At 43.8% G+C, this 24858-nt stretch overlaps 3 protein-coding genes and 1 non-coding gene across 4 annotated transcripts; 2 read left to right on the top strand and 2 right to left on the bottom strand.

The window, feature by feature from the left end:
* Positions 1 to 2143: 2143 nt before the first annotated feature.
* LOC126559741 (histone acetyltransferase KAT2A) lies at positions 2144 to 5023 on the bottom strand. Its single transcript, XM_050215914.1, has 7 exons — positions 4861 to 5023; positions 4333 to 4778; positions 3443 to 4249; positions 3090 to 3370; positions 2569 to 3019; positions 2396 to 2488; positions 2144 to 2327 (listed from the first exon to the last, which is right to left on the bottom strand). Exons 1-7 carry the CDS (start codon positions 4999 to 5001, stop codon positions 2261 to 2263), a joined length of 2286 nt encoding a protein of 761 aa, XP_050071871.1. The 5' UTR covers positions 5002 to 5023; the 3' UTR covers positions 2144 to 2260.
* A 391-nt stretch (positions 5024 to 5414) lies between these two features.
* Positions 5415 to 6566, top strand: LOC126558468 (lipid droplet-associated hydrolase). The gene is made up of 2 exons (XM_050214490.1): positions 5415 to 5745; positions 5828 to 6566. The coding sequence occupies exons 1-2, from the start codon at positions 5436 to 5438 to the stop codon at positions 6553 to 6555; spliced, it is 1038 nt and encodes a 345-aa protein (XP_050070447.1). The 5' UTR covers positions 5415 to 5435; the 3' UTR covers positions 6556 to 6566.
* Positions 6567 to 6779: 213 nt separating this feature from the next.
* On the bottom strand, positions 6780 to 6851 carry Trnae-uuc (transfer RNA glutamic acid (anticodon UUC)). Its single transcript has one exon. It is a non-coding gene; the product is annotated as a tRNA-Glu (tRNA).
* Positions 6852 to 13178: 6327 nt separating this feature from the next.
* On the top strand, positions 13179 to 15947 carry LOC126557217 (glycerol-3-phosphate dehydrogenase, mitochondrial). Its single transcript, XM_050212919.1, has 6 exons — positions 13179 to 13329; positions 13398 to 13664; positions 13745 to 13857; positions 13937 to 15497; positions 15575 to 15698; positions 15877 to 15947. Exons 1-6 carry the CDS (start codon positions 13225 to 13227, stop codon positions 15900 to 15902), a joined length of 2196 nt encoding a protein of 731 aa, XP_050068876.1. The 5' UTR covers positions 13179 to 13224; the 3' UTR covers positions 15903 to 15947.
* Positions 15948 to 24858: the final 8911 nt, after the last annotated feature.

Below are 24858 nucleotides of genomic sequence, written 5' to 3'. Positions count from 1 at the left end.
ATTTTTTCTCACATGCACTGGCTGTGTTTGAAACGCAAGCCATATAATGCTGCTGCACACTGCTACTGTTGTCACTGTGGCCGTTCGGGACATTTTTAGTTTGGCACAAGCTTCTCTATTCACCAAGAAGCTAGGACATTATTTCCTTCACACTATCACTATCTAATAAATCGTACGGAATATGTTGCTTCTGTTGCCCGGTTCGTGAACACTGAAGGCGTTTCGATGTGACTGTCGACATTTTAAACCTTTAAAAATAACATTGTACCTGTCGATATTATGAGTTTACACTTCGCATCGTTCGCAAAATAATAGTGTTGCAAGTAGTAATTAAGCATCTGTAAACTGCTTCGCTGATAGCTTAATCACTACGATGAGGTATGATTTGTTGGTGGCAATTAAAGTGCAATTATCTCATTATAGTGCGGAAAGCGAAATTTCACGACCTTTTTTTCAAAAAAACTTTAAATTCTTTTTCAAACAGTTACAAATTTGAAGCATGTGCTTTGATATAAGTTGGAAATCGATCACGGGCCTTAACGATCGATCCTTAAGTTGTTGTGTGCCTTGTGGTCTTATTGTAGCCATTTTAGGTGGACGCCAGCCACCACTCCGTCTTTACTTAGGCTTTCACTCAGGACTTTGGATTGCCCGGCAGAATATTCATGGCTTGATTAATCCACCACAGCCTGGCGAGTCTTAATCGCTCATAACAGCTGAGTTGAGCGCATTTATTCGAATGACAAGACCAAACTGTTTCGGGATACCATAACCTGACCTTGGTTCAATATTTTCGCATTTCTCCAGCAGCGTCCAGCGCTGAATGGTAGAGCCGTAACGTATTCATTAAAAAAAACGATAACAATGTTCCGATTTTTAATACTGGCCTGGATCTACCCATCCGACCATTTGAAACCGCTGGAATATTCAACAGAAGCTGCCGTTTAATTTTCTCCAGCAATGGTATTGTCCAATGAGCATTATAATGCAAGGAGCCTCCCAATAGTTGCCGTATGTATTAAAAAGTACCACAAAGATGACGAAAATACATAAAATTTTAGTTCAAAGTTTGCTGATCTCTTTTCTACACGCAGACATGGCGTTGTTCATTAAAGGTGCGATGAAAATCTCAATTTGCATAAGGGAGCAAAATACAGTTTATGCTGTACACTTTAACGCCTTTTCTATGATGCAAAAAATGTCTTTTTATCTTATTTTGGTATGTAAAATTTACCAGTTGCAAGTCCTACCTTTCTACATCGATGTTTTGGGCCAAAATACAGAGTTTCTGAGCAGAGCTAGACAAGTGCGAAGCATTTCTAGATAACACTCAAGATGAACTGGACAAACGGGTAGGTTGAACTAGACAACCGTCGCCGTTTCTCGACACTGGTCAAGTTGTACTGGACAAACCCTAGGTTGAAGAGGACGATGATCAAGTAGAACAGGACAGTCATATTTGAAATGGTTGGTGAAACGGTTGCAAGCGTTTCGGGAACGCTTGGCATATTTTAAAATAGCTGCTGGAATACGCTTTTTTTCTAATTTCCAATTCTAAATAATTCCTAAACGTACATGTATACTTTCACACCGAAAATAATTACGATCAGAATGCATGGCTTTCTTTAAAAATGTGAGGTAGAAATAAAATATTTGCACAGAAGACGTTTATGTTTATAGAGGCCACAAATAATGGTCACAACCCACCCCAAAGACGATCGATACTTTAGTAACTGCATATTTTTAGACAGATTTTCCAATTATCTTTGCCTGCGCTGCTGTTCTAAATAAATTATTTACTGTGAGCCCCAACGCTATCGCTATCCAAACTAACCACCGGCATATTAATGATGTCCTCCTTACTCAACGTTCCGGGCACGGTACCTGCAACCGAAAGGGCAACGTGCCGCGGTGGACCTCCCGGTACACTCTTTCTTCCGTAACTACTTTTAGCATCCGATTTGCTGTAAAGCGCGCCGTACGATTGAAACCCGTACCGACGATGATCGTCGGCAGGAAGAGATTTTTTATACGTTTTTCGATGTTCACCTACTACACAGGGAGGATATTGACCGGACTCCTTTTTGCTACTGCTACTACTACTACTCCCGTTTGTTATAACATCTTCTACAGCACTGCCAGATGCTTCCTCTACGCCGTCCTCATCGTTATCGTCCTGATCGTTGTCCTCGTCTTCGTTATCTTCCTCATCCTTGCTGGTCGTGTGCAGGTTGGCTCGATCGAGATTGTTTAGTGGACATCATTTATCCCACAGACCGATTTCTTTCATTTTGGTTTGAAAGTACCGTTCGAGTGTGTTGGCACAGCTGTACATAATTAAAGCGATGTTAAAACAGGACTATTGGGGAAGAAGCACAAAGCTCTGCAAGCTTACCGGTAGTACTCAGTCTCGGGTGAATTGTACAGACGACAGTTGGTGAAAATGCGTGCCATGTCAGCCATAAACAACCGTCTCGTGACGTAGTATCTGTTGAAATGTGTAAAGCAAGGTACATGTATTAAAAATTGGTTCAGCGTGTTGAACGTGTTGAAATATCGCAAACTTGCTTGTTTTTCAAACGTTCCGTCATCGTTTTGAGATCCATCGGATATTTTATGTGATCATAGTAGTCGGGCACTTCTGCCTGATTGACCGGCTTCAGGAAAGGCCAGGCAGCCGTATGCTGCCGCACGGCAAGCAATACACCGCTCAGAGAGTTGGCCAACTTGTCAGGGTCAGCAGATTCTTCCAGTGGGCGTGCAGTTCGCTGTGCTCGGAATGTCGGACGCCATCCTACTTCTCGCAGACCCGGTATCGATTCGATCGGTATGCTACGCACACCTTCCTTGAAACAGGTCAGCCCGGGATGTACCTTCTGCACTTCCTGCTGGCGCTGCGTGATGAGTTCCTTTACAATTTCTTTCTGTTTGCGTATTACCGAGCTAAACTGTGTGTAGATCAGGCTGGGATGGAGTTCGCAGTGCATAAGTGTCGCACCTTCGTACTCTTTGATATATCCTGTGAAAGAAAAGCCATATTGATTCACGCTTCTTGTGCGCAAGGACCAGAAGGGTGTGCGTACACATACCAGCATACACGTGGCGCGCAACTTTAATGTCTTTGGAAAATCCCTGCTTCTTGAAGTATCCGATCGCAAACTCGTCCGCGTACGTGAGGAAATGTTTTATGCCCCTCTGGGTGCTGTAATCCTTGAGATGGTTCATTAGATGGGTACCGTACCCCTTCACCTGTTCGCTGCTAGTAACAGCACAGAACACAATTTCCGTAAAGCCTTGCGATACGAATGTACGGAAGCAGATGCCACCGATTGGACGACCTTCCTTAATCAGGGCAAGCGTTTTGTGCTTTCTAGAGTTAGAGGCAGGAAAGAAAGATAAGCTGTTGATTTGGGCCACAAAAACAAAGCAAGCGCCGACTTACGGATCAAACACTAGCTGGCTGATGTATTCTCTGGGCATTCCAGGTAGTTGATGGGCGAACACGCTATGCAATCCAAGCAACCACAGCATCGATTGCTTGGTAACGGGCTTCGTCAGCGAATTGCCAACGACATGAAACTCGATTTCTCGCCGGTTTTCTTCCGCCTTTGCCGCCTCATCGCGGGGAGCATTCGGGGGAAACACTACCTCTGCCCGGCTCGAGTAGTTTGAGTCGTTAATTCGCTTCAACGCGCGCGCCACCACTTCGTCCGGAAGATCTTCACAGTCGGATTCTTTTTTGTAGCGCTTTGCGTCACCCAGCTTCTTGCCCGTTCCTGCCATTGATGAGCCATCGTGTGCGCGTTTCGTTTTGTGCAGCAAGAGTGAAGCGGCTGGTTTGAAGTTCGGCGACCAAATGGGAGAGTCCTCGTTTACAACCTCTTGTTTGAGCGCTTCGAGGAATTTGGGTAGCTGCGTGAGCATGATACGCTTTTCCGGTGGCATACGGTCACGCTCGATTTTACACCGCATCAGCAACTGCTGGTACACGTACTGATAGACCGCTTTCAAAAGGGTGCGGCCGAACACGATGGAAGTTTCAAAGTGACGAAGCGAGCTGCAAAATGCCGGTACGTGACAGAACACCAACCAACGGGTATAGTTTATCTTGTAGTTGGAAACATCCTCCTGATTGACTAGGTCTTGCCGTGCACTCGGCGCTTCGAAATTCCAATGATTCAAACAATGGAGGAACGTTTTTGCGACGTCCGTCATCGAATCCAACTCTGCTTGATGTAGGTGGCCGTATCTGTCAAGGATAAAAATGAAGATATTTGTTTATAGCTGTAAATTGCATACGTTTGTCGAGACACTGAGCACACGCTTTCTTACTTATGCAAGACGAAGTTAGTGACCGCTTTCGAAATTGATGGCTGCTCGAAAGGAGGGTCTCCCAGTGGGCCTCTAATAACTGCCTGTGTGCGCGTGAGAATGCATTGCCGCAGCAAACGGAACAGATAAGCGTAAACCTTTTTCGTGTCAGTATCCGACTCACGAAGCATGCTCATGTACAGATTTTCCACATCCACGATGGCTCCCAGCAGCTCGTTCATCTGCTCCTCGGTTATATCCCCCAAGTGTTGGATGTGTGTCTCCAGACTATGTTTGCAGTTCGGATTGCGGCACTCTTCGGCAAAATCGGGACAATAATCAACTTCCACATCTTTGTGACGATTTTCTTCCGGTGTTTTCCAACCACTGCAGCGGCACTCGTTCGCTTGGCAGGAGGAGTACATCGATAGCTTCGTAAGCTTCTGATTCCTTGGTAGTTGGTAGACCTACATTAAAGCACAATGAATAGCAAATGAACATCGCACCGAACATCGTGCCACAAGTCAACTTCCGGACGCCCATACATACCTTTTGCTTTCGCAGCATGATCCGTTCGATGCTGTCTTGGCGAGTGGTTTCCTGCGAACCACCATTATTTGAACCGCCTTGATTTGACTCCGTCTTCTCTTGCTTCACTTCACCGTTTTGGTTTTTTTGATTCTCACTCATACTCGTACAAATGGTGTTTTCTGGCGCAGAATTATGCAGTATACACCTTCCTTTTCACAACAGAAATCGATAAATATGGCGAGTCTTGCTATTTGTTTTGCATTGTTTTCCTACGAATTTGTTTGACAGCCAAGTTATGAGCGATTCGATGGAACAAGGTGTATAGAGCAATGATGGGATATTGTAGGGCAAATTTTTGTTCAAGATTTAAACACAAAAAATTATTGTTGTGTTAAATGGAAAGAAGTTATCATAACACACGTCTAAATACAATAATTTCCTAAAATATGATATGATTGATTGAAAATGTGTCAAAAGTATTTGAAAAACATTATTTGCTCCCAACTGCTCTCTCTCTATACCTTGGAGTTTTGAACTTGCTATGGATGACAGATTATGTACAAACGCCTCGTACGTTCCAAAGATAATTGCCAATGTTTTGTACACTTTTTTGCGGAGCAGCAAATAGAGCTCGTCTCATTACATACTCCGTACGGTCGATCTTTGTTTTGTGTAGACATAATAGTAGTAGATCAGTTAAAACCATGCAAGAGTCATACCCGGTAATCGCTAAAGTTCCGACACATATACTCACCTGGGGTAAGTGGATAGAAGAATCGCTTGGGGATCAGAAGGAAATCGTCCTATGCATTACCGGCAATCCAGGTCTCCCCGGGTTCTACACCAAGTTCCTGTCCACTGTGTACGAGTGTCTCAACAAAGAGCTACCGGTGTGGGTAATAGGTAGATGAAACTTACTAGCTACCAATAAAATCGCTATAAAGATGAACCTGATACATTTTCTTTCCACACGACGCATGCATAGGTCAAGCGGGGCATGATGAAGCGGACGAAAGCCCGTACAAAAAGCCTGTTCCAGCGCTGAACGGGAATGAAAATATGTACAACTTGAAGGGCCAGTTGCAACACAAAGTAGAATTTATTCGCAAATATGTTCCCCAAGACGTTAAGATTCATCTGATTGGTCATTCGATCGGAGCGTACATGGCACTGGAATTGCTGAAAATTAACGACATAAACGAACGCATTCAGCATTGCTACTTTCTTTTTCCCACCCTTGAACGGATGGCCGGTTCAAAGAATGGGTTCATCGTGACCAGACTCATTAACCCGATGTGGTGCGTTTGGCAATGGTTCTACCGGATGTTCAACCTGTTGCCACTGTTTGTTCGCACGTGGATTATATACGCGTACTATCTGGTGGATGGAATACCCAAGCATTACCTCGGCACCGGTCTTAAGTACATGAACCCGGACGTGATCGATAAAATATGGTTTCTCGCAATGGATGAAATGAAACACGTGAAGGAACTGGATGTGGATACGCTTACGCAGAATAAGCAACGCATTAAGCTGTACTATGGAACCAAAGACGGATGGGTGCCAGTGCGGTACTACCACGAGCTGAAACAACGCATCCCGGACATTGATGCTGAACTTTGTACTAGAAAGTACGAGCATGCATTCGTATTACGTTCGGCGGAACCGATGGGTTTTTCTGTTGGTGAGTGGATCTTAAAGAATCGCGGTTAAACAGTGTGATCTTAGTGAGTGATAAGAAAGGTATAGTCCATAAATAAGAACCGTTGCACACATTGCATTCGAATATGTTGTCTACCCAAAACGTGCATGTAAGTATTGAAAGAACCTAACATGATTAGTATTAGAGATTTCGTCCTGTTTCATCAATATTCGTTTGATATTCGTTGGTAGGAAAAAAATGTTAAATTACAGAATAAAAGTAAAATAGATTTTCCTTCCCATACCGGGAATCGAACCCGGGCCTTCTGGGTGAAAGCCAGATATCCTAGCCACTAGACCATATGGGAGACCTGGAGAGGTTGGAGCTTACAAACAATCGGGTTAAACGTGCGTGCACATTTTCCAAATAATTCCCATCAACAATTGTTCCTTATACTTTTCCTTTCCTTCCTTATGCATTTTAAACCGTTTAATAATAGTAATTTAACACACTTTAAGATATGGGAAAATATGTTCATTCTTCTATTTACTGAATGACCTATAATGCTTGCAAGGTCAGCTCATTCGCGTTACAGCAAGAGTCAGCTGTTGAAGAAGGCTTTTGTCTATCGATACTGGTGCTCCAAACTGCTCGGTATCCAGTGTAGATCCGTAGTAGATCATGCGCACTTTTGCACTTCGCACGCTCTCCGCTCGTCGGGCGGTTTTGGGCGATACAGGAGCGAAAAGTGCGATAGTCTCGAGGAAACGTTCCAGCTAGTTGCACTAGCACGACACCGACAACGGTAAGGACAAGCGACAGTGGGGACAGGAGTTTCAATGTCAAAACTGGTCAACATTTAAGCGTAGATGTAATGTGTTGTTTTCCCATTACGCTTGCCAAAGTGTCGTTTGGTTGATTCCAACACAATTAAAAGTTTCCCGTTTGGGTGAATCAGTCTTGTTTCTTGCGATCTTTTACCTATACAGAGCCATTGGCAGTGAAATTCGTATGTTTGTGAAAATGTGGCGTATCGTGTTGTAATCAACTAGCAAAACCAGGTCGCATACCAGAAAAAATGTGCTGTAATCAAAACAAAACGGCAGTTCCGATACAGTAAGATATGTGTAGAGGAGACTGCTTTTACACTTAAAAAGACGTGGTATTTTTTAGAGATTTATGCCTCGTTTGAACATTTTGTGTGTCTCCTTTCTGTCCGCTCTTGGCTAAACCCCAGGTAAGCAGACAGAAGTAATGTAATGTCACGCTTCTTTCGGTCGGGAATTGTTTCTATTTCTGTACAATTTAGAAGCGAAAAAATTAATAAACACTCCCGAACGCTGTTTGTGTGGCATTATCCGATGCATCTTTGGCGTGGTTAACTACGTCTGGCCGGTGTTGGTTTTGCGTGGGAAACTTTTATTATTGATCGCAAGTTGGTCAACCACGCTCGACAGGGATATATTGCTTGCGGGGCAGACAGTTGGAGACTGTTTTCTTATATATATACTAGCTATTAGTTTCGATTCAAACCTCAAACAGACCTGCAATAATTCTGATTATAAAGATGTAAACATATCTCTCTATTCCTACGAGAGATAAGGGAGTAGAGGAAGCTTAGTTCAAGTTCAATTGTAAAAAGTAAGTAAGTAATCAATTGTTGTTCTAGTATGAAGTGCATGTGAGAAACCAAATACAGTCTCAGTAAACAGTAAACGGGCACGCGTCAATATAATGATGGTGTCAATAGAACTTTTCACGCTGTTCGATTGTTTCCGGTTGTATCAACCCATCCTTATCGATAAAACTAGTAGTATCACTGGAAAGCAAAAACTTGAACGCACGTCATCATCGTCACAGATTACACAACCCCTTCTAGGTCGACCGATGCATTCCGAACATCGGTGCCACGGTGGTAGTGCAAAAAAAAAAAATGGCGCTAAACTAAACAAGTGGTGTTATTTTATTGTTTGTGTGTCCATTGCGATAAACGATGCCTTGCTTCGTAGAAGAGTGCATACCGGTATGAATGCTTGCATCTTGGATGCACCACCTCGCGCGCAAACACACACACGCCGTTCTCGTTCAGGGTCAACTAATCGAGAGAATGTTTGTTTCTTATTTGCGACACGTGTGGTTGGCGGGAACGCACCGGTTGAGTTTTGAATTCAAATTAAAAATCGGAAATAATATGTGTATGGAGTGCAGCATCCCCAATCAAATCGAGAGCGTAAGTGTGTTGCGTGCTCTTCTCAATAATGCATTTTCATAGGACGCCCTGTTGAGTGTTTTACTACGTAGCACCACTTTAAACTATCATTAGAACTGCTTGTGTGTAGCATCCTCCGAATGTTAGGACACACCGGTATCGGATGTAGCAGGGTCCAGGGGTCTGCACACATTTCATTAAAGGACAGCTAGTTTATGAAAAAATCCAACTTCTGCAAGACAAACCAATTTTAAAAACATTTATACGTTTATACCAAGCATTACGATCAGGCCGTTTGACATGAATAAAACAAAAATAATAAGGTACTGCTATAGAATCAGGATAGAAATCAAGTTTAAATGTATTTCAAGATTCAAAGCAAGGGAAAACCTAGTTGGAGTTGTTTCATTGGTTTATTGCAGTTTTTTAAACAGTTGAAATTTTATTGCAGTTAAAAATTTTAAGAAAAAAATTTAATTTTTTTTTCCGAACATTTTTCTCAATGTCCGAACAACTAAATAAGCAGTGTATAATATTTTATTATACGTCTTATCTTGATAATTTTACATTACATCGAATGGTTCAATGTAGCTGTGGTTAAAACAGAGGAAGAATGTCTATAGAAAATTTGTTTAAATTATGAGTTAGAAACTTATTGGAAACTAGTGATGGGAAAGTTTCATTTTTCTTCGGAACGAAACGGAACTACTAAATTTTCAAAAAGGAATGGAACGAACCTGGTAGGATCTTTGAACCTGCTCAAACAACAAATGACGGTTACATTATCTGTCGTTCAGAAGTTCTCAGTCTAGTCTTCTCATCTACACCACAATATTGTGGATCAAGGACCTTCCTTCCTTAAGTTTCTTAAGTTTTGATTTTACAAAGCCTATATACGATAAAACAAGCGTTAATAAAACTTTGCTACTTGGAGCGTTACTTTCGTTGTTAAATAATGGAGCTTTATACAGAAAAAAAGGAAAAAAAGAAGATTAAACGGTTTAACATTCTAACGAACAAAAAACTGTAGGTGCAAAAAGCCTACTTTGTGATTTTATTTGAACCTAGGTTCAAACGTTCCATTGAAGAAACGGAACGTACGTAATAAATTCGGAACACTATTGGAAACATTGTGGAATATGCTGATCATCAGTGAAAATTTACAATTTTACAATATCCTCTCCATTCTATATGGGACGGGATTCAGGCCTTGCAAAAGTACAGTAGTAAAGTTACAGTAAAAAGCGGCAGAAACTGATTAGGAAAGTCGATGATGTAACGTTGTAAAAACAAATGATCATGGGGGTAAACACAAAATTTAAACGACGAGAGCATTCTTAGATGGTTTTACAAAACTTGCCAGCACATATCTGATATGTAGTTTTTCTTGTGCAAATCACTCAGAACGGAACAACTGACGACCTTTTCGAATTGTTCTGTAGCTAAAGCAGAGGAGGATAATATGATAGTTAAGGACTCGACGGATTGGAAGATTCATGTTTATGAAACCCATGGTTAAGATGACATCCAACCGTCGTAAGATGCTCAACACCAAGTGGGAATATTTTTATAGCATTAGTGGTTAGTCAATGTTTGTAATGCATTTGTTAAAGCCTTGTATGAATGATTCTGGGTTTCTGTATAGTAACTCAAGCCCAAAATAATTAAGTACTTCACGCAGTAAGTTAATTTATCAAACGGTTGTTTGCGTCAAGATCTCTTAAAAATCGGACTTTTTCTTGTGTATTAAATTTGTAGTGTTCTTGCGATTTGACCCGCGGCCGATACTTTGCCGACCCCTGCTCTAGGTGATCGACTTGCATCGATAGTGCATCGATGGCTAAAACGGATCGCGAACGGGCGAGCTGCGCATCGCAAGTCTTTCCACTTCCTGTCTTCGGATTGTCTGCTTATTTATAGCATATTCCACCTGTCCTGGCTGGGTGAACCAATCTGGTCACCAAACTGCATCTCCTATATTGGGGGTTCTGCTGTTTAGTTCGCTATGATATAATAACCTGCACGCTTGCCACACCAGCACGCCCCTTGCACAGCCGTTAACTTGGACCTGTTGAAAAAGCTCGACTCGTAGACGGCGGCGTACGATGGAAACAAGCGCGAAACAGTTTCCGCAGCACTGATTCCCTTGCGGACACGCTTTACCAACACACAAAAGCACGAGTTCGATACGAACGAAGACCGAAGGAGGCCAGTGCGCCACTGTAACAGTGGAAGGGAGGTATCGTTGCTCGTGATGATATATCCGTTCACTTGCTCACCGGACGTCGTGGTCTCTGGTTGTGTTGAACCGCTTATTAACGGGGTTACAAACGATCCTTGCGAAGTGCAGGGCATTGCGAGCTTACCGAGTTCGGTACGAACTTGTGGCTAGTGTGACACTACAAAAGACAGACATCCACGCACCATCGTTGGCCGTCTCGCCCGCCAACGCTTGTCAAGGTAATGGAGCTGATCTGTGTCCAGCCTAGAACAATAGGACAACCAGGCGTATTGTGTGCAGTGATCTTAACGAGTGACCCAGTTCTAGCTCAATCAATTGGGGGATTAAATCAGGCTACCCTTATATAATAGTACAAAAACCAAACACCAAAGAACCTACGATCGGAACACCCCAGAATGGACACCAGGTGTTTCAAGTGCTGTGTGAATGTGACATACCAGGATTAGGAAGGACATTCCAACCACCGAGGTCACAGTGTAATTGGACGTTGCTTTTTTTTCAAAATGCCAGTGTTTGCGTTGTACTTCAACAGAAATAAGGAGTTAAGTGAGCGATCCTTTTTGGCGCTATCGATCGATTTACATAATCGTGACAGAGATCGCTAGAGATAAAAGGGTGTACGATCAAACATAAGTGACCAATGAATTCTACGATCCTCCCTTACTTTTCGGTGTATGTATTAATAGAACGGAATGTTAAGTTTTTTTTCTCACTCTTCTACCGTGTGGGTAGGTTTGATATTCCGTCTTAATTAGCTAACCGATCGGACACTGTGATGTTGTTGGGTGGTTGGATGGGCGAGATGATCGGGAAAGTCAAGGGGGAAGTAGAGTTTCTATTACTTGTTGGTGTGTCTGTCGCGGACAGAAGTACATCCCATGCGAACGATCGTTTTTCACTGTGATGTTCACTAGAAGTATGCTAAAAAAGACGCGCTCAGTACGATCAGCTGTGTCGTGGGGGTGCGTCGAAGGTTTCAACAGGACACGATCATGTGCGACTACCCACTCTGTTTAGATCACGTGACGGTTGGATGGTGTGTCGTGATTATTTTACTTTCATGAGTGATCGTCAATGTAGAAGATTAAATAATTTAGCGTTACAACTAGTACAAAGCATCATGAGCAGCATTGGTAGACACCGCCATTGACTCTATCGGCGTCAGTAGCGTGCCGTGCGATGATGTCATTTGAACGAATCATTCTACACACACACATGCACACACATACAAAACGCTTCGCGAATTTTGAATGGTTTTACGCTTGGCTACGCCGTTTTGCCGTCTTTGGCATAGCATTGGGTTTTTGTTTATGGGTTCTCCGTAAATAAAACGCGTTATGGAGAAGCGGTTCTTCAAGGCCAAACAAAAAACCCTCTCTCTCCCCCCCCACCATGGAGTCTTATTCGTACAACCGATCACGTTGCAACCCAACAAGCAGCATGAGTTGTGTTTGTGATGTTTCATTTATGTTTACTCCCTTTCATGTCGCACCCCTTGCTCGATATCTCCTTTATATGACCTCTATACACGTAGACAAACCTTTGCGACGGTCCATCATTAACAACACCGCCTGAGGATACCGGCACGGTCACTGGCTTATCACGTGTAGGGTGAAACCATTCATATAAAGAGAGCATCGTGGTTGGTTTGAAAATTCCCATTGGAAAACAGGCAACCGCAGAAATAAAAGTGGTTCGTAGTATATTGCTTTTTGGGCCAGTCAGCGTATCGGGGACAGCATTTATCTCCATGCGGACGACACGCTGCAATAAAACGTAAACGAATTGAGAGCGTGCGTGCGAGTGTGTGTTCTTCTCTTCACATTCCACACAATTATAAGCAGCAAAACGTACATTCTCAACTCCGGATTAATGATGTCATTATGTGCTGCAAGCAACAGTTTTCAATCATTTCATCTCGCACACCTGTTTGCCAAATGAGTCGGTGATGAAATATTGCGGAATAGTCACACTCACACGATCACGACCATCATGAAGATCTCGTTGCGGGCGGAATGAAGTTCAAGTGCATCCGCATCAGCATGTGTGAAATGCATTTTATAATGTGCACAATGCACTGTAGTGCAAGCAAATTTACTATCAGTCCAATCTCTCATGTAGCACGTGTCTTATCTCTCTCTCTCACTCTCTCTCTCTTTCTCTTTCTCTCTCTTCCGTTGTATCAGACGGTCCGACTCTGTAGTATAATTCCATAGGTCCTAATCTGTTGCGTTTTGCCATCTATCGTTTCAGCAGCCTTTCGCACGAACCCGCTAATCAGCAGCAACCATGGCATCGAGACTTCGAAAGTTCGGTGTGACAGCAGCCGGTATCGCAATGGGTGCCGCTCTGTCCACCTATGCCCTTCAGCACAAAGATACGCCTCAGTATCAGGTAAGACAGAATAGTTTACGAAACTGTTGATGGATTTTTGTTTTGATCGATGTTGTGTTCTTGCACAGGTTCAAATGGAGGAAATGCAACGTGTTCGTCGTAAGCGCACCTTACCACCACGATCAGAACAGATCCGAGCGCTGCAGAGTGGCGAAGAGTACGATGTGCTGATTATTGGCGGTGGTGCTACCGGTGCTGGCTGCGCACTGGATGCGGTCACACGCGGTCTTAAGACGGCGTTGGTTGAGGCGGACGATTTCGCCAGTGGTACCTCGTCACGATCCACCAAGCTGATTCATGGCGGCGTACGATACCTACAGAAAGCTATCCTTGGTGTGAGTAGAGCGGATCAGCCTGTTTTATCATAAAATGTTGCTAATATTATTATGCTTCGTTTTGCCTTGCGACCGTGCAGTTGGACATCGAGCAGTATCGGATGGTAAAGGAAGCGCTGCACGAGCGTGCATCAATGCTGCGATCGGCTCCACATCTCACGCGACCACTGCCGATTATGCTACCCGTTTATACGTTAGTGCTTCTTGTCTACTCCCTTAACCAATTTTTCATCGATCGTGGTAAATTAATGTTGACTATTTCCTTGCTTTAGCTGGTGGCAGATTCCCTACTTCTGGGTCGGTATTAAGGCGTACGATTTCGTTGCCGGTGATCGTAATGTGAAAAGTTCGTACTACCTGTCACGATCAGACGCACTGGAGCTGTTCCCAATGTTGCGCGGAGACAAACTGTGCGGAGCGATCGTGTACTACGATGGGCAGCAGGATGATGCGCGTATGAACCTGGCCATCGCACTGACAGCCGCTCGTCACGGTGCCTCCATCACGAATCACGTTGAGGTATTGGAGCTGCTGAAGAAGAAGGGCGACGATGGCAAGGATGTGCTGTGCGGTGCGAAGGTGCGCGACAACATGAGCAAAAAGGAGTGGACGATCAAGGCGAAGTGTGTCATCAATGCCACCGGTCCGTTCACGGACTCGATCCGCAAGATGGACAACCCGACCGTGAAGGAGATCTGCTGCCCCAGCTCCGGTGTGCACATTGTGCTGCCGGGTTACTACAGCCCGCAGCAGATGGGTCTGCTCGATCCGGACACTTCCGACGGTCGCGTTATCTTCTTCCTGCCGTGGCTAAATGGCACGATCGCCGGCACCACCGATTCGCCGTGCGACGTAACGCGCACACCGACACCGACCGAGGACGAGATTCAGTTCATCCTGAGCGAAATCAAGAACTATCTCAACAAGGACGTTGATGTGCGCCGTGGCGATGTGCTGTCGGCGTGGAGCGGCATCCGACCGCTAGTGTCCGATCCGAACAAGGAGGACACACAATCGCTAGCCCGTAACCATATCGTGCACGTGAGCGATTCGAAGCTGGTCACGATCGCCGGTGGCAAGTGGACGACGTTCCGTGCGATGGCGGAGCACACGATCGATGCCGCGATCAAGGCGTGCAATCTGAAGCCAGAGCGTGGCTGTGTTACCGATGGACTGTGGATTGAAGGAGCGCAAGGTTGGACCCCAACGATGTACATTCGGTTGGTACAAGATCTTGGGCTGGAGGTGGAGGTAGCCAAGCATTTGGCCATCTCGTACGGTGATCGTGCGTTTGCCGTTGCCAAGCTGGCTACCCTGACGGGCAAACGGTGGCCCATCATTGGCAAGAAGCTGCACCCCGAGTTCCCGTACATTGATGCGGAGGTTCGCTACGGTATTCGCGAGTATGCCTGCACGTGTGTGGACATGATTTCGCGCCGTCTTCGGCTGTCGTTCTTGAACGTGCAGGCTGCGATCGAAGCTCTGCCAATGATTGCGGACATTATGGCGGAGGAGCTGAAATGGTCGAAGGACGAGAAGGAGCGCCAGATTAAGGCGTGCGAACACTTCCTACAAACGCAGATGGGACACCAGGCGAACCGTACGCTGAAGGAGAAGGTACCGATCAACCTGTCCAAGCAGGAGGTGGATATGTACGTGAAGCGGTTCGAGACCATCGATAAGGAGAAGAAGGGTTACGTGTCGATTACGGACATTAAGCGTGCCATGAAGTCGTTCGGCGATGCGGAGGTTAGTGGAGAGGAGCTGCACGACATTCTGAAGGAGATCGACACCAACATGAATGGACAGGTCGAGCTGGAGGAGTACCTACAGGTATGGGCAGTTGGGGTGTAAAAGTATCAAAGAATGTGTGGCACTAACGAAAGATTTCTTGCTCTGTTTCCTACCAGATGATGTCTGCTATCAAATCCGGCTTCGTGTCACACTCCCGATTCGCAGCGGTCGCGGAGCAGGAAGAAATCCGCAAGGAACAGGAACGTCTACGAAAGCAGATCACCATCGAACGCTCTGGAGGTGGCTTATAAGCGTCCTGGCAGGGCAATCCGACAATGTTCAATGGACATTGGTTTGGGAAAAAACTCACCCCACCCCCCTTCCCCCCTGCCAGTTCTCGCTCTCTCTCTCCAAGGTAATAGCAATAGAGCATGGGAACACACTAATGTGGGTCTTTCCTTCTTCTCTCTGTTTACAGCTACTAGTCAACGAAAGTCAAACTAAACCTAAGCGTACACGTGTCTTCAAAATGCAGCCACTAATGCATGCTCTACACCTACACTACCTACATTTTTGTTGCCCAACATAAGGCGCACATTTGCGAAACATCGTTGTGCATTCGTGCAGCTAACAACCAAAGCTCGTCTCGCAAAACACAAACCTCATACAAAGAAACTATTTGTTTTCTGTTCCGTTGTTAATCTGGCTGTCGTTTTTCTTTGGCTGCTGTTGTTATCGTTGTTGTGGCACTTGTGCATTATATGCAGCTACTTATGTAACTACTTATCTATCTATGCCTATCTGTACATGATTCCTTTTGGTGATATCGATTCGGCCATAAGACGAATTTGCCTCCAGGAAGTATCATTTAAATCGATCACCTGTGCTGATAGCTAAATGAAATAACTTATTCTACACTGTAAGAACACACCGATGTACATATATATAATTATTGTTGTAAGTCCATCACAAGGCATTTTTCATTGTGAACCCCCCCCACACGTACCATGCCATCGTAGCTCGCTCGATCGCTCGGATCGTTCGATCATTTCGAGCAGAAAGCAACGAACTTCAATCACTTCAACCCTCCGAGGGAGAGAGCGCGTGACACTCTCGTACAAAAGACAACGCCTAGTATACCTGTTGAAGCCTTCGAGGACGACGACGATAGGAGTGGAGTGGTTTCTATCTATGTACTTATGTTGAACCAGCATCGAATTGTTTGAACGAACTCTCTATCACATCAATGATACAGATACGAGCAGGATTCATGTTTCGCACACACGGATTCGTAAGAGTTTTTAAAATCAATTATTAATAGGTAAATTGATCTTCACAAAAAAAAACATTTTTTAAAGGCTTTTTGCTCGCGCTGAAGCACAGAACGCTAAAAATTATCATATCCAAAAAAAAAAAAACAAACAAACTTTAGAAACGAGAAAGAATTAATCGGAACGAAAGGATGTTTGCTTGCTTGGATGTTTTAAAATATTTTTGGAATAGTGTTGGTGTAGCAAATGATTTGCTGCAAAACACTTTCACCATTGGCTTCGAATTGGAAATCATGCTTATATTTGCACTTTTTTATATATCTCTGTGTGAGTGTGTGTTTAACCATTCGTTTTTCGTGTTTTTATTGGGTTGTGTTGTGTTTTAATTAATTGTATTTCATCGTCATTTTCATTATTCAGCATCCTTTGTATCATTAATGTTGTTCATATTTTCTGTATATTGTTTTTATTACTTTTTTTGTTTATTTGTTTGTGTTCGGGGTTTCATTGGTTCGTTAATTATATTTCACATTGTTTACCTTTATTGATATAATTTTATCTTTTATTTATTAAATGGTTTTCCATTTTTTTTTAGAAAATCTAAACAAAAAAAAAAGAACGCACCTCTATCTTGTGAGATGGAGTTGCCCTATACACGCTTGGAGAAAAAGGGACGAGATTCATCAACTGGACAAAAAAAAAAACACCTCCGCGCTTATCAACTTTGCCACCCAACCCAGCCCGCCTGCCCGATCGGTATTTGATCGGTAAAGTTGATGTTAGAAAATGATGTACAACGTACACGCGGATGCTCGATCTACACATCACAATTAATTGTTTTAATCGTACAACAAAATCATCATTATTTCATTATCGTTTGACGTGCAGCAGTCAACATCAAGCAAAGAAAGCGAACTAAACGTATGTTGTCCATTAAAAACTGTACTTTAAAAAAAAGACGTAAGCAATGCTAATTTGGAAGTACATTTTTTGAATCACAGTTAATGTTTGGTTAGGTTTTGAGGAAGAGTTTTAGGATTAAAAGCTAAGAAATAATTCGAAACGAAATAATATGAAAATAAAAGTTACGCGAGATAATTCTCTACATCGGGAGTTTTTGTTAAGGTTTATTCCAAATATAGGATAAATTGGTGGAAACATGCTTCCTCCTTTCGTGACCATCTGTTTAGGATGTGTTCACTTCGGCCCAGGACTGCCAGCGATGTCCCGGTGTATCAGTGACGCCGGTTTGCAGCGGAACGAAAACGGCTGCTGGGCGAAGGCGGTCCGAACCTCATCACTCTGCACCTCCTCCTGGATGATCCTCTGATCTTCCAGTCAGGCAACGTGGAGTAGTATCGAAGAGTTCGCTCGCATTGTCACGCCTGAATTACAGGTTGGCTGGAACTAGGAGTGTCCAAAACAGCCACATACTGCCAGTCCAACGGATTGTGACACCATTCGAAATCGAGGGCGAAACGATCGCAGAAACTCCGAAAGGAGAGCGCGCACGTCACGTCTGCCGGAAGAGTGTCGCTAGGGTTGATCACCAAGTCCACCACCGTTTCTAGCGACATCAGAGCGTGCGAGAAGAGGGGCAAAATCGGATGCCCACTAGGAAAGAACGGCATGAAAGGCAGAGAGCGAGTATCCGTGCGTCGACAGTGTGAAAGTCCCGGGGTCCGTCGAGGAGGAGCAGCTTACGACCGAAAGAATATCTTTGATTTTGGAGGCGGACACGTCTGGCCGTTATGAAGGCTAGAGTTTAAGAGCAACGAAGTTCTGTGGGCTAGTGAGTCAGCAGTGCCCTATAGGCAGCATTTTTAGAGATATTTTCCCATTGAGCCATTGCCTACCTCGTAGCTCATTCTTCATCACCACATGCATCGGTGAGGGTAGTCTTTCGCAGAAGGGTTGATCCCCGCAAAGGTTGGTTTAACGGTACTTGATGTGAGCGGCCATGTGGGACCCCAAGTCGATGAGGGGAAATCTGGAAAAAATCTTTTCCGCCGGTCAACAAATTCAATGCGATAAGGGTCCCAGCTTCCATTCTGCTTAGGGCTAAATCTGGCACCAGTCAATTTATGGAAGCACTGCCATTCTCGACCGACCGATCAAACTATCGATGTTCCACCGTCAAAAGTGTTGATAATGTACAGTATACAACCAATTTTTAGTACTTTTACACAGTTTACTTTCATGTAGGGTAAATGCACAGTTCAACAGTTGAATGTTGGGTGAAGAAAATTGTCAAATAGGAAGGGAACGTGGTTCGAGCGTCCAAAAAGTAGTAAAGAAGCAACCAAGGAAATGGATAGATGAGGTGAAACCCGCGCCCTAGTTGTAGATGTTAGGAATAGGAAATAGATGAGTCCATCCCTGTGCTTTTGATGTCGACGAAAAGTTTCGAATGACTCCAAGAGCATGTTCGAAACACTCAGCTTGCTCTGCACAACGTCCATAGTGACCGTCAGCTTCCAAAGTGTGTTGGCGTGCCAGACTATTCTGTAGATTTCTGAGATATTTGAAATGAAATAAGACCAGTTTGGTAGTTAGAGACGAAATCTGTAGTAAGTGAAGCAATTCTGAAGACATTCATGACAGGACTTTATAGACAACATTCTGGATTGTTAAGACTCGGCAGTTAGCACAGTTGTTATGCGGGCTTTTGTGGTGCAGCTGTCCTCTACCTTTAGCGTTAGACTTGATATCTCTTGTATCTTCTATGTTCAGGGCCAGGAGAACTAATACTCCGATCAGTAGTAGTCCTCTCAGTCGCTTGTTCTGCAGAATATTTTGCTTGACGTTGTGGCACATATAGTCAACATGACAGTGGCGGATCAAGGTTTTTGGATATCCTAGGCGGCACGGATGTTGAAGCCTATTTCATATCTAAATCAAAAATTGATCGTCTAATACGAGACCCTTAGCTCGTAGTTACTCTTGCAAACCTGCTAACGCGGGGCCCTTTTTACTGGACCCCCCGCATCAAGCATCTGCCGGGGCCCTATTCGTCCGCCTACTCCTCCTATCGTTAGATTCGATCCTGCCTGTTGGCAGTGAAACCACTTGAAATCACGTGCCGCATATTCTGCAGGTCTTTTGGAGCTTAACTGAATTTCGACAAGCGTCGACAAAAACTGCGCTATTCGTCATTGGTGCTTCCAAGGTGCGGACTGCGCACATCAATAATGCAAAGATTGTAAAACCTCCCACTGATAAGGATCCTTTCCGATCAACAACCCCACACTTTCAGATCAACCTTTACCGTGGGGCTTTACGCCCTGCGACGCTTCTGTGGCGAGCATTAGAAAAGGATAGATGACTTCCAAAATCTGTCGGCGGTCCCTCCTAACCGTACCCTTGACAACAACAGCATTTTAGGGCCGTGGTCAAATTTGTTCATCATGCCCTGCGGAGCTGCAAACCGGAGTAAAAGAGAAGCTGGAACGCTTTGAAACATGACGGAATGAGCATGTGCGTACTGTATCGTCCCAGCGTCCCAGGAGCATAAGCGATTGTATTATTAAAATTAGTTTTTATTTTTCATTTCATAAATTTTTGTTTCTTGATGTCTTTCGTGCAACTCTATTCTATGCAGACATTTCCACACAACCCTTGAAGAGAATTGTTCTATTTCTTTTTTTTCAGCTATTAGATCTCAATACTTTTCCCAACATAGGCTATGCTCATCCCTACATAGAAAGGTACACTTTTGAGGTGGTCCTCGGCAACGAACGCACAGCGACCGTCTCTATTTTACACACACAAATGCACCATCGAATCGCGTGCATATCCGCAAGGCCTCCTAGTTTTCTGTTTTCGATTCAAATGCTCCGCTGCTTCTTCCTGTCTTTTTCCAATGTTTGTTGGTGGGTTTTTCTTGATTTTAGCCTGCCCAAAAAGAGGCCGCCAGTACTGGCATTCAAGCCAATTTCAAACCTAAAACACTTAAAGAGGGGCAGATGCAACGCATCCAAAACATTACAACGTTGCCGCTGTTCACGGATTTATGTTGGGCCGTAAAACCGTGTACACCTTCCTTCCTTCCTTCTCTCTTTCTTTCTCTCTCTCTCTCTCTATCTCATTTGACGAAAAAGCTGGAAAGAAAGAAATGCAACTTGTGCTTCGTTTCATGTGTTTGAATATCCTTTCGATCGGACCCTCCTGCAGCTTGCTTGCTGGTGGTGGCAGCGAACCATTCTGATGATAATCGGTTGAATTGCTTTTCGAAACGCCCGCTCAAGAGCACGTGGACGATGGAGAACAAGTTACCAAGGGACGTGTTCTTACTCTTGGTCCACTCGGTCTGGGGCTTGGGCAGGATGTTACCTTCATACAGCCAATGATAATTGTTTTAAGGGGCTCCCTATTATTAGCTATCCTGTCGGGGTCGGGGAAATTGGACATTGTCTTTAGATGTGCATGAAATTATTACATTGGTGTTATAGTTTAATCGAGAATGCCTCTTGTCTTAAGATTGGTGGAGGAAATTGTTGATATCTTGGCCAATGCAAGAATGATAAAAGAGCCGTCAACCAACGCAGAAATGTAGACAAGTGCAGTGATCCACGAATTGGGATGAAATGTGTTCGAAGGTGTAGCTTAGAGGTCAGTACCAAGGGGCGTGGTACCAGAAGGTGTCGGCCAAGCAAAAACATTTTGATAGCCTTTGACCAGTGTTTGGGAATGATCTGGTATCGAATCCTATCCGATCTTTTTTCCATAGCAAGAAATGATTGTCTGGCTACATGGTATAAATAAGAATTTTAAAACATTATTCAGTCGGCGGCGGACGAGAAGAACTCAAACTATGATGTCAACCAAGTTTTTTATTTAGTATTAATATCATTATTATTCTAGGCTTAACGACCTCTAAGGTCACGCCGGCCATCGAAATGGCTTACTAGACTGCCGATAAGACGTAGATGGTTAGTCAGTCCTCTCACTCTGGGGGGACGATCCGGATGGGATTTGAGCCTCGGTCCTGCCGTTTGAAGACCGGCGCCGCTGTCCCCTATACCACCGGACCGCCTCTGTTTTTATGCCGTTTATTATATTCCTGTTTATATGTTTAGTCATCAGACAAAATTATTTGTATCCATCATAAATTATTTGTATCCATTTTTACTACTTATTTGCCAATTTAATTATGATTATAGTGATTATAGTGATTTTATTTATTTATTTATTTATTTATTTATAATTAATTAATTATGACGGTCCAGTGCCGCATTGTCAACACTGCTTGTGTTGGAAAAAATTATGATTATAGTGATACTGGATAAATTATTCACACGCAATATTCGACCTCCAACATATGAGAAGAGCTTCAGAATCTTGTTCTTAATGATTGTCTCGAAGCATGTTGATAAATGTGAGTTAAATGCGTGCATCAAAAGAAAAAAAGCTGAAAAGATTTACGTAGCTCTGAAAATGACTTTCAATGGATGTTACCGACGTTGTAACGAATGCTGTGGAATAAACACAAATCTAACTACAATGGTGAGATGCACGTTAATTTATTCGAACAAAGCGTGATGCAAATGTTGATACCACGCCCCTTGGTACTGACCTCTAAGCTACACCTTCGAACACATTTCATCCCAATTCGTGGATCACTGCACTTGTCTACATTTCTGCGTTGGTTGACGGCTCTTTTATCATTCTTGCATTGGCCAAGATATCAACAATTTCCTCCACCAATCTTAAGACAAGAGGCATTCTCGATTAAACTATAACACCAATGTAATAATTTCATGCACATCTAAAGACAATGTCCAATTTCCCCGACCCCGACAGGATAGCTAATAATAGGGAGCCCCTTAAAACAATTATCATTGGCTGTATGAAGGTAACATCCTGCCCAAGCCCCAGACCGAGTGGACCAAGAGTAAGAACACGTCCCTTGGTAACTTGTTCTCCATCGTCCACGTGCTCTTGAGCGGGCGTTTCGAAAAGCAATTCAACCGATTATCATCAGAATGGTTCGCTGCCACCACCAGCAAGCAAGCTGCAGGAGGGTCCGATCGAAAGGATATTCAAACACATGAAACGAAGCACAAGTTGCATTTCTTTCTTTCCAGCTTTTTCGTCAAATGAGATAGAGAGAGAGAGAGAGAAAGAAAGAGAGAAGGAAGGAAGGAAGGTGTACACGGTTTTACGGCCCAACATAAATCCGTGAACAGCGGCAACGTTGTAATGTTTTGGATGCGTTGCATCTGCCCCTCTTTAAGTGTTTTAGGTTTGAAATTGGCTTGAATGCCAGTACTGGCGGCCTCTTTTTGGGCAGGCTAAAATCAAGAAAAACCCACCAACAAACATTGGAAAAAGACAGGAAGAAGCAGCGGAGCATTTGAATCGAAAACAGAAAACTAGGAGGCCTTGCGGATATGCACGCGATTCGATGGTGCATTTGTGTGTGTAAAATAGAGACGGTCGCTGTGCGTTCGTTGCCGAGGACCACCTCAAAAGTGTACCTTTCTATGTAGGGATGAGCATAGCCTATGTTGGGAAAAGTATTGAGATCTAATAGCTGAAAAAAAAGAAATAGAACAATTCTCTTCAAGGGTTGTGTGGAAATGTCTGCATAGAATAGAGTTGCACGAAAGACATCAAGAAACAAAAATTTATGAAATGAAAAATAAAAACTAATTTTAATAATACAATCGCTTATGCTCCTGGGACGCTGGGACGATACAGTACGCACATGCTCATTCCGTCATGTTTCAAAGCGTTCCAGCTTCTCTTTTACTCCGGTTTGCAGCTCCGCAGGGCATGTTGAATAAATTTGACCACGGCCCTAAAATGCTGTTGTTGTCAAGGGTACGATTAGGAGGGACCGCTGACAGATTTTGGAAGTCATCTATCCTTTTCTAATACTCGCCAGAGAAGCGTCGCAGAGCGAAAAGGCCCATGGTAAAGGTTGATCTGAAAGAGTGGGGTTTGTTGGTACAGAAAAGAGGGTGTGCACCCTCAAAGCACTAGTCCATTTATAGCAAAAGAGACGCTTTTGCCGCTTAGCGTAAGCATAAATAGGGTGCATCACGTCAATACAATGGGATGCGTATTATTCCACGTACATGCAGCGAAGGTAAAAGAGAAAAAGATACATATGCTATCCTTGGCTATCATGCACGGATGTAGAACTGAAGAAAAAATATGAATGCTGGTTAGAATCAATGTGTGCGTGCGATCTCGCGTTTTTGGTTGGGTTGTATGCAAGTGTGAAGTTTATTCGGTGCTGAGCATTAGCGGGAGATGCGTGTGTGTGTCGTCATGCTGCTAAATGTTTGGTGAATAATACGTGAAAAGTAATGAAAATGGGCACAGTTTATTGTATTATGCATAAGAATGATCTCAGTGATGTATATGGTGCTTAGAAAAAGTGTTTCGCGGTTGGATTAAGTCGCCCCGAGCATTTCAAATTCCGGTAGCCGAGCGCTGATGCCTAGGAAGTTGAAAGATGCATTCGCTGAAGTACTGAAGTGATCCATGTACACGTTTCGTAAAGTGGTGTGTGTGAAGGCCGTGTGTGGGGTGTTTTATGTAGAGCTGTCAATGGAAGAAGAAAATTTGGTACTGCCGTGATCTAAAACAGAGAAGATTAAAAACAATTTCAGCAGTGAAATAGCGCTGGATTGTTTAAAAAACAGCAAACAACACCAAAAGTGCAGTGCCTGAAGTACGATTTTCATTATGCGCAATGAATGCGAGCAGGGAAAGTGTTGAGGGGCAGGTATTTGTTTCGGTATGGTCAGCAAAGACCGTGGAGGAGTAGTTGGGTGATTGCGAAAGTTTAACACGCTAACGGATACAAAATGACGAAAAAAACCAAAACCCGGAGGGATTCAAGTGAGCAAGACACGCCGGAAACGGTTCACAAGACTGAAAGTGAATTAGCAAAGGTACGCGCCATTGTGATAAGTGTAGAATACGGTAGTGTTGTTTGTAGTATCTCTAGCCTCTCTAGCTCATCTCACCACATCGGCCCACACTGCGCTGGGCCAAACTGATGCAAACAGTGGAGCGAAGAGTCATCTCTCAGTTTCGTGTGTGTAATCCGAACGGTGTCGATGTTGATAATTTCCTTCTGTTGTTTAGTTTTGCTTTTGGATTGTGTGCTAAAGGTAGTGCTTAGCATTACATTTTCCTGGCTTCAGATGATCTGCAGTATTCTTATCTATTGC

The sequence above is a fragment of the Anopheles maculipalpis genome, chromosome 2RL, assembly GCF_943734695.1.
Source record: "Anopheles maculipalpis chromosome 2RL, idAnoMacuDA_375_x, whole genome shotgun sequence".
Taxonomy (NCBI): domain Eukaryota; kingdom Metazoa; phylum Arthropoda; class Insecta; order Diptera; family Culicidae; genus Anopheles; species Anopheles maculipalpis.
The sequence above is the reverse complement of the archived record's forward strand: the minus strand, read 5'-3'. Positions and strand labels throughout refer to the sequence as shown.

Coding starts and splice junctions, on each gene's coding strand:
- LOC126559741 (XM_050215914.1), bottom strand. CDS start 5,001: ATGAGTGAGAATCAAAAAAACCAAAACGGTGAAGTGAAGCAAGAGAAG. Junction 3,371..3,442: donor AGCCAGCTAGTGTTTGATCC/GTAAGTCGGCGC, acceptor CTCTAACTCTAG/AAAGCACAAAACGCTTGCCC. Junction 3,020..3,089: donor TGCGCGCCACGTGTATGCTG/GTATGTGTACGC, acceptor TTTCTTTCACAG/GATATATCAAAGAGTACGAA.
- LOC126558468 (XM_050214490.1), top strand. CDS start 5,436: ATGTTTTGTACACTTTTTTGCGGAGCAGCAAATAGAGCTCGTCTCATT. Junction 5,746..5,827: donor GCTACCGGTGTGGGTAATAG/GTAGATGAAACT, acceptor ACGCATGCATAG/GTCAAGCGGGGCATGATGAA.
- LOC126557217 (XM_050212919.1), top strand. CDS start 13,225: ATGGCATCGAGACTTCGAAAGTTCGGTGTGACAGCAGCCGGTATCGCA. Junction 13,665..13,744: donor TACAGAAAGCTATCCTTGGT/GTGAGTAGAGCG, acceptor GCGACCGTGCAG/TTGGACATCGAGCAGTATCG. Junction 15,498..15,574: donor AGCTGGAGGAGTACCTACAG/GTATGGGCAGTT, acceptor GTTTCCTACCAG/ATGATGTCTGCTATCAAATC.